This window comes from Lepidochelys kempii, chromosome 10, assembly GCF_965140265.1.
Source record: "Lepidochelys kempii isolate rLepKem1 chromosome 10, rLepKem1.hap2, whole genome shotgun sequence".
Classification (NCBI taxonomy): domain Eukaryota; kingdom Metazoa; phylum Chordata; order Testudines; family Cheloniidae; genus Lepidochelys; species Lepidochelys kempii.
Genome location: NC_133265.1, coordinates 16,429,400 through 16,441,022, shown reverse-complemented (window position 1 = coordinate 16,441,022; position 11,623 = coordinate 16,429,400). Strand labels below are relative to the sequence as shown.

The window sequence follows — 11,623 nt, the reverse complement described above, 5'->3', positions numbered from 1 at the left end:
TAGCTGATGAGGCAGAGCAGAACAGGAAGGCTGTTCTAGATGGTGGGAGATGCAGAGAAAGCGCTGTCACCAACAGTGGACAAGTTAGGGAAACCAAGATTGCTGTTGTACAGTTGTAAACATATTTTGTTAAAAATAAGTTTAGAACCATAAAGCTGGAAGGTCTACGGATTAAGTCTTGAACTCACTGGCATCATAGGTTCAAAAACTTGGCAGGGCTGACTTAACAGTTTTGTAATTCTGAGATAAAGTTCAGGTCCATATTATTATCTGTGACAGGTTTCAGAGTGGTAGCTACATTAGTCTGTCTCAGCAAAAAGAAGGAGGAGTACTTGTGGCACCTTAGAGACTAAGGTGCCACAAGTACTCCTCGTTCTTTTTATTATCTGCTTTTCGATGCTACTTTAAGAATTGAGTCTGCTCTGTGTAGGCATTAAAGATGTTGATGGCAACAGGGATATGTATGAAAAGATGGAAGGGGATGATGTCTTGCTTTCCTGCTCAAAGGAGGGGGCAGGGCCGTAACTGTGTATGTGGAAAGCTCTATACAACACACTCATGGGTTACCTAGGGAGGTAGTGGAATCTCCGTCCTTAGACGTTTAATTGGGGTTGGTCCAGCTTTGAGCAGGAGGTTGTACTAGGTACCTCCTGAGGTCCCTTGCAACCCTAATCTTCTATGATTCTCATCTCATTTGGGCGAAGTGGGCAATGTGTTGCTTGGGTTCGGGAAGCACCCCTGTGCCTGTGGGGTAGGAGGGACGGATGGGTCTCTGTGAAGGAAGTAGAGGGAGTAGGTTTAAGTGTACAAAAACACATACACACAGCAGCTGCCACCACGCTCCATAACAAGTAATCATGGGGGATATGCCCCCATCTGTCTGTGTGGGGGAGAGAGATGTCACTTTATTTACTTGTTCCCATAATTTAAGACCTAGGGGCCACCAAATGAAATGAATGGGTAGCAGGTTTAAAACAAATAAAAGGAAGTTCTTCTTCACTCAGTGCACAGTCAACCTGTGGAACTCCTTGCCTGAGGAGGTTGTGAATGCTAGGACTATAAAAGGGCTTAAAAGAGAACTGGATAAATTCATGGAGGTTAAGTCCATTAATGGCTATTAGCCAGAATGGGTAAAGAATGGTGGCCCTAGCCTCTTTTTGTCAGAGGGTGGAGATGGATGTCAAGAGAGAGATCACTTGATCATTACCTGTTAGGTGCATTCCCTCTGGGGCACCTGGCATTGGCCACTGTCGGCAGACAGGATACTGGGCTGGATGGACCTTTGGTCTGACCCAGTGTGGCCGTTATTATGTTTCGGGGGGGGGAGGAGGAGAAAGGAAGGGTAGTTGATCTGTCTGAGCCTGTGGGTGAGTGACTTATGCCCTTTAGCAGTGGGTCTGCCTGGATGTGAGTGGCACATGCTCCCACCTGTTCGGGGGAGATGGCCTTTGAGTGGGGAAAGGGAGGGGACAGTGAAGCGGATCTGTCTGCGGGCGAGTGACCCATGCCCCCTTTCCGAGTGGGGTGGAGACACATGCCCTCTGTCTGCTGGGAGGGGCAGTCGGTCTGTCTGCCTGGCGTGGCACATGCCCCGAGGGAGGGGCGGTAGGGGAGTGCCATGTGCCCTCTGGGGGAGGGGTGGGTCTCTGAACGGGGGAGTTCGCAGCCCTTCCCACCGGAAAGAAGGGGGGGGAGTCACCGCCCCATTGTGCTCCGCTCTGGTTTGAAAGCCGCGCCCCGCCGTGCGCCCACGCCGCGCTGTGATTGGTCCAGAGGCAGGGAGGGGGCTGGTTCGTGCCAGGCCCCGGCGTGTCCCGGTAATGCGGTCCGGCCGGTTCCGCTGCCCCCGCTTTCTGAGTTCCACTCTCAGTGTGTGCGGGCCCTGAACGGGAGCTGGCTGGGCTGGGCGAGATCTGTGCTGCCGCCGCTACCGCCGCCACTATGGAGAGAGGAGGCGGTGGCTGCGGGAGGGGGTGACTCCGCGCACCTTCCCCCGATGAGACTGTGCCTGGCCTGGCTGGGCTGCTACACCCTGTCCCTGTGGGTGCTGAGGAGGAGGATGTGGTCTGGCCCTGCCAGGTACCTGAGGAGCCCTTTATCCAGGTCCCTCTACATGAATATGATGGGCAGCCACAGCCAGCCAGCCCCGGGCACCAAGGAGAACCACCAGGTACAGCCCCGAGAGGCAGCAGCTTCCCCCCCCGCCACCCATCGGGGCAGGGGACTCCCCGCCCCCATCCGACCCCCGAGAGGCAGAACCTCTCCCCCTCAGGGGCGGGGGTTCCCCGCCCCCATCCGGCCCCCGAGAGGCAGCACCCCTCCCCCAAGGAACGGGGTCGGGGGGGACTCTGCTGAGAGCACCATGCACGGGGACTCTTGCCCCCATCCAGCCCCTTAGAAGCTGCCCACCCCCAGGGAACAGGGCTAGATGGGTGTGGGTGCATATGGGGGGGCACAGAGTATAACGGGGATGGGGGCACTGAGCACAGGGAAGTGCACGAGGGTAGGATCTGTGGGGCACAGAGTACAAGGAGTAAGACGCTTGTGGAGTGTAGTGAGAAGGACCCAGAGCAGAGAGTCCAGGCAAATGTCTGCTTGCGTGAAACAAAGGGAGTGGATAGCTGATTCTTATTGATTAGAAAGTTTGTGTTTGTTCTCTGTGTAAAAGATATTTAGGAAATTTTAGTACTGTATATAAGTTGAGAAAAGCAGCATAGAGAGGAAAAATGTTAGTGCAATATATGTGGATTTTACTAAATTGTACAGCGCACTTCAGTACAGTTGTAAATGTTAATTAAAATAATCTAGGATAGCAACATATGGATTGAAGATTAGCTCAAAGGTTGAAAATAAATAGTAACAATAAATAAAGTCTCAAGTTGCAGAAAGGTGTCTAAAAAGGATTCCTGAGGTCCTACCTCCATGCTAGAGGCTGGACTTGATAACTTCTCGAGGTCCCTTCCAGTCCTGCACTTTTGTGATTCATGTTAGGATCTTTATTTCAATTCTTGATGATCTAGATAAGGGAGTAAACAGAACCTTAATGACAGTTGCAGATGGTGTTAAATTTGGTGGGGTTACAAATAGGAAGACCAAGAAATGAAAACTAATATAACTGGGGGGAAATAATCTGAAATATAATGAGTGAGAAACTGGGCAGCAACAAAGTTTAGAGACACTTGGATTGATGGTGGACAACAAGCTAGATATGAGTTTGCAATATGATATGACTACAATGAAAACTTAATTCAGTTTTTGGGCTGCATAGGCATGTGTATTGGTCATTTCATGGAGGAAGAAGGGACTACACCTTTTCAGTCCAGCTCTTATGTGATATGACTGCACCTGGAATATACTGAAAACCTGGAGGGAGTTCAAGAAAGAGAAATACAAATTATCATGATACTGAAGGAATTGACTTACAGAGGAAAAACTGAGTATAATATACATATCTTGTTTTATTGGGGGAAATATAGTCTATAAATACTTGAAGGGTACAAACACAGAGGAGGGAGATTAATTACTTTGGACTTGCAGGATCAATGCCTTTGCACTGAGGTGGACACAAAGGTTTTGCAGGATCAGGGTCTTCGTGTGACTCATGAGTGTATAACTAGTCTGAGTGATTGGATGAGACTGAGGGATAAAATATAGGCTAAGTGTCAAAGGAAACTTCCTCACGGTGGAACAAAGGAGACTTTGGAAGCTCCGTAATTTGAGATGTTTAAAACTAATCTGGAAACAACAATAGATCAAGAACATGTGCGATAGGGAACAATTTGTCATTTGCAGATAGATGGATTGAATGAACTAATGGGTCTTTTCCATCTCTAACTTTTGGTCTGGGTTTTAGGATTTAGCATGGATTTATTGAATGTTTAGTAAGCCTCACCTTTTCAGGCAGGGCAGAAAAGGTGGGGGAGTAGCCCTGTATGTAAGGGAGCAGTATGACTGCTCAGAGCTCCGGTACGAAACTGCAGAAAAACCTGAGTGTCTCTGGATTAAGTTTAGAAGTGTGTGCAACAAGAGTGATGTAGTGGTGGGAGTCTGCTATAGACCACCGGACCAGGGGGATGAGGTGGATGAGGCTTTCTTCCGGCAGCTCGCGGAAGCTACTAGATCGCATGCCCTGATTCTCATGGGTGACTTTAATTTTCCTGATATCTGCTGGGAGAGCAATACAGCGGCGCATAGACAATCCAGGAAGTTTTTGGAAAGCGTAGGGGACAATTTCCTGATGCAAGTGCTAGAGGAGCCAACTAGGGGGGGCGCTTTTCTTGACCTGCTGCTTACAAACCGGGTAGAATTAGTGGGGGAAGCAAAAGTGGATGGGAATCTGGGAGGCAGTGACCATGAGTTGGTTGAGTTCAGGATCCTGACGCAGGGAAGAAAGGTAAGCAGCAGGATACGGACCCTGGACTTCAGGAAAGCAGACTTCGACTCCCTCAGGGAACGGATGGCCAGGATCCCCTGGGGGACTAACTTGAAGGGGAAAGGAGTCCAGGAGAGCTGGCTGTATTTCAAGGAATCCCTGTTGAGGTTACAGGGACAAACCATCCCAATGAGTCGAAAGAATAGTAAATATGGCAGGCGACCAGCTTGGCTTAATGGTGAAATCCTAGCGGATCTTAAACATAAAAAAGAAGCTTACAAGAAGTGGAAGGTTGGACATATGACCAGGGAAGAGTATAAAAATATTGCTCGGGCATGTAGGAATGTTATCAGGAGGGCCAAATCGCACCTGGAGCTGCAGCTAGCCAGAGATGTCAAGAGTAACAAGAAGGGTTTCTTCAGGTATGTTGGCAACAAGAAGAAAGCCAAGGAATGTGTGGGCCCCTTACTGAATGAGGGAGGCAACCTACTGACAGAGGATGTGGAAGAAGCTAATGTACTCAATGCTTTTTTTGCCTCTGTTTTCACTAACAAGGTCAGCTCCCAGACTGCTGCGCTGGGCATCACAAAATGGGGAAGAGATGGCCAGCCCTCTGTGGAGATAGAGGTGGTTAGGGACTATTTAGAAAAGCTGGACGTGCACAAGTCCATGGGGCCGGACGAGTTGCATCCGAGAGTGCTGAAGGAATTGGCGGCTGTGATTGCAGAGCCATTGGCCATTATCTTTGAAAACTCGTGGCGAACCGGGGAAGTCCCGGATGACTGGAAAAAGGCTAATGTAGTGCCAATCTTTAAAAAAGGGAAGAAGGAAGATCCTGGGAACTACAGGCCAGTCAGCCTCACTTCAGTCCCTGGAAAAATCATGGAGAAGGTCCTCAAAGAATCAATCCTGAAGCACTTGCATGAGAGGAAAGTGATCAGGAACAGCCAGCATGGATTCACCAAGGGAAGGTCATGCCTGACTAATCTAATTGCCTTTTATGATGAGATTACTGGTTCTGTGGATGAAGGGAAAGCAGTGGATGTATTGTTTCTTGACTTTAGCAAAGCTTTTGACACGGTCTCCCACAGTATTCTTGTCAGCAAGTTACGGAAGTATGGGCTGGATGAATGCACTACAAGGTGGGTAGAAAGCTGGCTAGATTGTCGGGCTCAACGGGTAGTGATCAATGGCTCCATATCTAGTTGGCAGCCGGTATCAAGTGGAGTACCCCAGGGGTCGGTCCTGGGGCCGGTTTTGTTCAATATCTTCATAAATGATTTGGAGGATGGTGTGGATTGCACTCTCAGCAAATTTGCGGATGATACTAAACTGGGAGGAGTGGTAGATACGCTGGAGGGGAGGGATAGGATACAGAAAGACCTAGACAAATTGGAGGATTGGGCCAAAAGAAATCTGATGAGGTTCAATAAGGATAAGTGCAGGGTCCTGCACTTAGGACGGAAGAACCCAATGCACAGCTACAGACTAGGGACCGAATGGCTAGGCAGCAGTTCTGCGGAAAAGGACCTAGGGGTGACAGTGGACGAGAAGCTGGATATGAGTCAGCAGTGTGCCCTTGTTGCCAAGAAGGCCAATGACATTTTGGGATGTATAAGTAGGGGCATAGCGAGCAGATCAAGGGACGTGATCGTCCCCCTCTATTCGACATTGGTGAGGCCTCATCTGGAGTACTGTGTCCAGTTTTGGGCCCCACACTTCAAGAAGGATGTGGATAAATTGGAGAGAGTCCAGCGAAGGGCAACAAAAATGATTAGGGGACTGGAACACATGAGTTATGAGGAGAGGCTGAGGGAGCGGGGATTGTTTAGCCTGCAGAAGAGAAGAATGAGGGGGGATTTGATAGCTGCTTTCAACTACATGAAAGGGGGTTCAAAAGAGGATGGCTCCAGACTGTTCTCAATGGTAGCAGATGACAGAACGAGGAGTAATGGTCTCAAGTTGCAGTGGGGGAGGTTTAGATTGGATATTAGGAAAAACTTTTTCACTAAGAGGGTGGTGAAACACTGGAATGCGTTGCCTAGGGAGGTGGTAGAATCTCCTTCCTTAGAGGTTTTTAAGGTCAGGCTTGACAAAGCCCTGGCTGGGATGATTTAACTGGGAATTGGTCCTGCTTTGAGCAGGGGGTTGGACTAGATGACCTTCTGGGGTCCCTTCCAACCCTGATATTCTATGATTCTATGATCCTAAAGAAATTATGATGAATAAAAGCTGACTGATTTCCATGGGGCTTCTTGCGTGAATCAGTATGATGGGGTCCTAAGTACTATCTAAGGCCATGTCTACACTTACAAGCTTACAGCTGTACTGATACAGCTGTGCTGCTGTACAAGCAGTAGTGTAGCTGTGTGATGCTGACAAGAGAGCGCTCTCCCATTGACATAATAAAACCATCTCAACGAGCAGCGATCGCTATGTCAGTGGGAGAGTGTCTCCTGCCGACATAGCGCTGTGCGCACGAGTGCTTATGTTGGCAAAACTTACATTGCTCAGCAGTGTACCTCTGAATGACAAAAGTTTAGCTGATATAAGTGCTAGTGTAGACATGGCCTTACTTTTAAATTATACTGTTTGGCTTTTCATTCTTATGTAAAGTAGTTAACTCACCAGTCAGGTTTTGTTTTTGTTGTTAACAAGTTTTGGCAATAATAGTAATAGAGAGTTTTGAAAGTTTCTTTTGGTAATTATAGTTACTGGTTTTTTTATTGTTCCATTACAAACCCTTATTTTTCAGTTGTTTATAAATCATTTGCAAAAACTTGATCCAGGCTGGAACTCAGCTAACATTTCTGCTCATGTGCAAGCAGTTAAAAACAACAACTTTCAGTTGTTTTTTTCAGAGCTTTGTTAGAAACTTGCATAATGGTGTACAGTGTTGTCTTCTAGTATTGAAATATCTTCTTAGTTGGATGGAATAAGGAACTTGGACTTTTTTTTCCATACAAAATAGCCAAATTGTTGGTTTCTGATGTTTTATTGCTCCCCTACAGATCAAAGGTAATTTGAACTGCAGTGGTTCTGTATTGTAAGCTGATGATAATATGCTTTGGTCTTACCTCTGAATTTTTGGGTTCAAATGTTAGATAATTTTTCAAGGTAGCAGCTCTGCTAAGACCTTTACATTAATAGATATTAAAGTTTACTGTCAGCTGCATTCATATCCTGTGAAGCTGTCCATGATTGATCCCTTTAAGGAGCTGATTGAAATGGAGAGTTATGGATTTTATTGCACCATACTTCGCATGGTCTCTTCTTCTATCCTTTTTCTTTAGAATAATGCTACAAGGCTTTAAGCTTACAAGAAGGACCTACCATGTTGTATTCTATGATGTGCAGTAATATGTCTGTGATATACTAGATCTCTCCATCGTCTAACTTGATGGCCCAAACTAACATTTCTATAGATAGGAGAAAGGCGAAAATAGTACAAGCAGATAATTTTGCAAAAAAAACCTGTAGAATGAGGCTTTCTTTCTTTACAGTTGGTTACAATTTTCCATGTTGTTACCACCAAAGTGCTAGAGTAGATCAGCCGCTGATTGTTTTAATCACTGTCCTCTAATTTGTTCAGGGTAGGAGTTAAAAAGCTCTTGGCTTCCAACAATTTCTCCACAATCGAGCTCTCACTGTTTCTACCACTGCTGGAGCTACAATGGTGGTATCAACAGCAGAAAACTTTAAGAAAAAAAGCTTAGTGTAGATAAGAATTGAAGCTTCAAACCATGCTACCTGCAAACATATTTGAAAGAGCTATTTGAAACATGATTTTACTAGAACTGTACCTAGCTTATGAAACATTCTGAAGCTAGTGTAGAATTCGCTTCTGTGTGGAAAGACCCTAAAACACCTCTTTGCTCTGGGTCTTTGTTTTGATGGAGTCACTACTTGAGAAGCTGGACTATTTGCCTTGTTGCAGCTGTCTGCTTGCTGGCACTGTTATTGTGAGCCAGCAGGATATTGAAACATAAATCCTGTATCATTATTTGTATTACAGTAGTACCTAGAAGTCTCATTGTGTTAAACACTGTGCAAATATACATTAAGAGACAGTTCCTCTCTCAGCAAGTTAATGTAACGAACAAATGGTGAGGTGGGACAGGATATGTATGTGTTTTTGCATAGCATTGCTACCTGCACAATTTTAGGTGTTAGGACAGTTTGTGTTTGTTTTTTGTTTTGTTTTAAAATAAACGTATCAGTGTCGGCTCTCCCAGCTGGCCACTTGCCTAATCATCATCAATTGGTGCTGCTGTGTAGGTTTTTTGTAAGACCCTATTTACACTACACATTTCAGCTTTTAAATGAGAGCCTTGCAAGACCCCATCTACACTACAAATAGAATCACATTATGGAATTCTGTTGCAACATGGCAGCCCTGACACAGTTCAGTTGCAATTTGGATAATTCAAGGCTTTAGCAGACTTTGGGGCATGGTTTGTAAGATCTTTGTGGCAGGAACTGTCTCTTTGTTCTGTTTGTACAGCGCCTAATACAGTGGGGTCCTGGTCCATGACTAGAGCTCTTAGGCACCATGATAACGTAAAAAGTCCCTTCTACACTGTAATTTGCAATCCCCCTTTAATTGTGTTGTTATATCTCCCAACATGGTTATATTTTTAGTATAGACAGTGCACATCAGTATCCTATAATTTCACCACAGCAGAGCTAATAAGCAAAACATAAATATGTGCAGTGATATTACAGTGTGTTTTTGCTTATAAAAATGGTATAGTGTTTGTTTCTCAGTGGTTTCCATATCAAATTTGCTCAGTTAACAAATAAAAAGATGCCTTTTCTAATTGCTGGTTCCTGCAGATTCAGTCTGAACTCTGAAAATCAAGCTAGCTTCTTTCCTTCTGATGCATTAGCAACAGTAGTAAAGATTCTGCATGCCAAATTACCTTTCTACATCTCTGCAACTACACTATCTTCAAATGAGGCCTTCAGTGACACCAGAGCAATGCCCTTTTTTTTCAGTGGTGCGGCACTGATGTAAATGATTGGAACTTAGGCCCTGTCTACACTGGCAAGTTTGTGCACAGTAATGCAGCTTTGAGCGCTGTAACTCCCGAAGTGTACACACTGCCAAGCCACTTAGTGCGCAGAAACTGCACAGATGCAGTGCTCTAAAAAAAACCACCCCGATGAGAGGCGTAGAACTTTCTGCACTGGGGATACAGTGCTGCGGTGTCAATGTAGACACTGTGGTGATTACAGCACTGCGATTGGCCTCTGGGAGGTGTCCCACAATGCCTGTTCTCACCTCTCTGGCCATCGGTTTGAACTCTACTGCCCTGTCCTCAGGTGACCAACCATCAGCTCCCCATTCCTTTGCAAATTTGAAAGTCCCCTTCCTGTTTGCTCGGTGATGCGTGCAGTGGTCTCAGCACATCTTTCCAGGTGACCACGTCTGCTTCATGCACCAGGCGATCTCCTGCTTGGAGCAATGCCAAGCTGCTGGGCCTCATTGGTATTTGGAGAGAGGAGGCAGTGCGGTCCCAGCTGTGCTCCAGCCATTGGAATTATGATACCTATGGACAGATTTCTAGATGCATTATAGAAAGGGGCCATGACAGATTTCTAGATGCATTATAGAAAGGGGCCATGACCAGGACACACTGCAGTGCAGGGTCAAAGCGAAGGAGCTGCGGAACGCCTACCACAAGGCGTGGGAGGCAAACAGCCATTCCAATGCTGTGCCCACGAGCTGCTGGTTCTACAAAAGCTGGACGCAATACTCGGTGGTGACTCCACCTCCACTGCAAAGGACCCTGTGGATACTTCGTTGGCTTGCGTGCCAGTCAAGAGTGGACCGAGCCAGGAGGAGGCAATTTTGGACGAAGAGGGGGAGGGGGATCCAGAAGCAGAGGATGACTCGGAGGCCAGAGATGCATGCAGTCAGGAGCTCTTTTCTACCCCGGAGGAGCCTAGCCAGTCACAGCAGTCGGATCTTGGTGAAGTGCAAACAGGAGAGGATGCCTCTGGTAAGTGGATCTGATTTTGGGAACTGTTGAAGCAGGTTGTTCGGAGCAGGAGAGTTGCAGGAAGCAGGCTTGTCTCCCACCTCATGTCTAGTCTGAGTGGTGGAACAAGCTGTTGATACACTCTCTCACATCACAGGAATCTCCCTCAGAGATCTCCAGAAAATTCTTGTGGAAATACTAGGCAATCCGTTGCCGCAGGTTCCTCAGCAGAGCTGCTTTGTTTCTTGCTCCATTAACGGTAACTTTCCTGCGCTACTTTGCCATGATGGGTGGGGGAACCATTGCTGCACACAGCTAGCCACATAGGTGCCAGGGCAGAAGCCACAGGCTTGGAGAAGACCCTCCCTTGATTCCCTGCTCTACCTCAGCAGCGAGATATCTTCCATAATGATCACCTCCTGTGGAAAGTGTGGGGACAGGAATGATTATCAAGTCCCCCCTATGGTGCTGGCTCTCCCCAAGTGCTCAAGAGCCATGTCCCCAGTGTACAGCAGGGTCTGGGAACAGTGATTTACCCTGCCCCTGCAGCTACTCACCATTTGGGGGTCTTGTGGCTCATGTATGCTTGCCTGGGGTCAGCCAGTTAGTGACAGGTGTGTGAGTACTGGCTGTGTTTTAAAGCACTGAAACCATCTTTGTCTGTGTTGCAAACAATACTGTTTCTGTAAAATATTGCATTTAAACTTAACAGAGATGACATTGGGAGCACAGCCTCCCTCTTTGTTATCGGTGGCAGAACAGCTGCACAGAATTAGAAAGTGTCCAAGAAGAACTAAGGAGGACTTTATGCGTGAGGTTATGATGCACTCTGCCACCAAGAAAAAGGAATTGACGGAGTGGCAGGACAGCGAGAAGAGAGACCGAAAGGAGAACGTGGCACACCAGAAAGAAGCCACGCAGCGGCTCTTAACAGTTATGAAGCGCCAAACAGACATGCTCTAGGCCATACTAGCTCTTCAAACCAAGCAGCTCTTCACCCGCCCTCCCCTGCAGCCACTGTCGCAAAACTCCTCTCCCCCCCCCCCCCCCCCATGGCCAACACACTCTTATCAACCTCCTGGCTCTACTCTCTCCCCGCAGCATTCCACTCCTCCCTCCTCATAATCCAGCAGTGTGGACTCCCACGGCACTCAACACCCATCCCTCTGCAGTTTGCCCATGCTGAAGTACAGCACCTGCTGCATCGTACTCCAAAGGAGAAGGTTGGGTATGATCCCTGGACATACACAAATCTGTAGCCGTCCCG

The 11,623-nt window shown here is 47.0% G+C and overlaps 1 protein-coding gene across 2 annotated transcripts in view; it reads left to right on the top strand.

The window, feature by feature from the left end:
* The first annotated feature begins 1,850 nt into the window (after nucleotides 1-1,850).
* The window catches only part of METTL9 (methyltransferase 9, His-X-His N1(pi)-histidine), a 42,355-nt gene continuing 32,582 nt past the window's right edge, over nucleotides 1,851-11,623 (top strand). For both annotated transcript variants that reach the window (XM_073362182.1, XM_073362181.1), the window contains exon 1: nucleotides 1,851-2,170. In XM_073362182.1, the coding sequence (XP_073218283.1) occupies nucleotides 1,997-2,170 (174 nt within the window). In that variant the 5' untranslated portion in view covers nucleotides 1,851-1,996. The remainder of the gene's footprint in view (nucleotides 2,171-11,623) is intronic.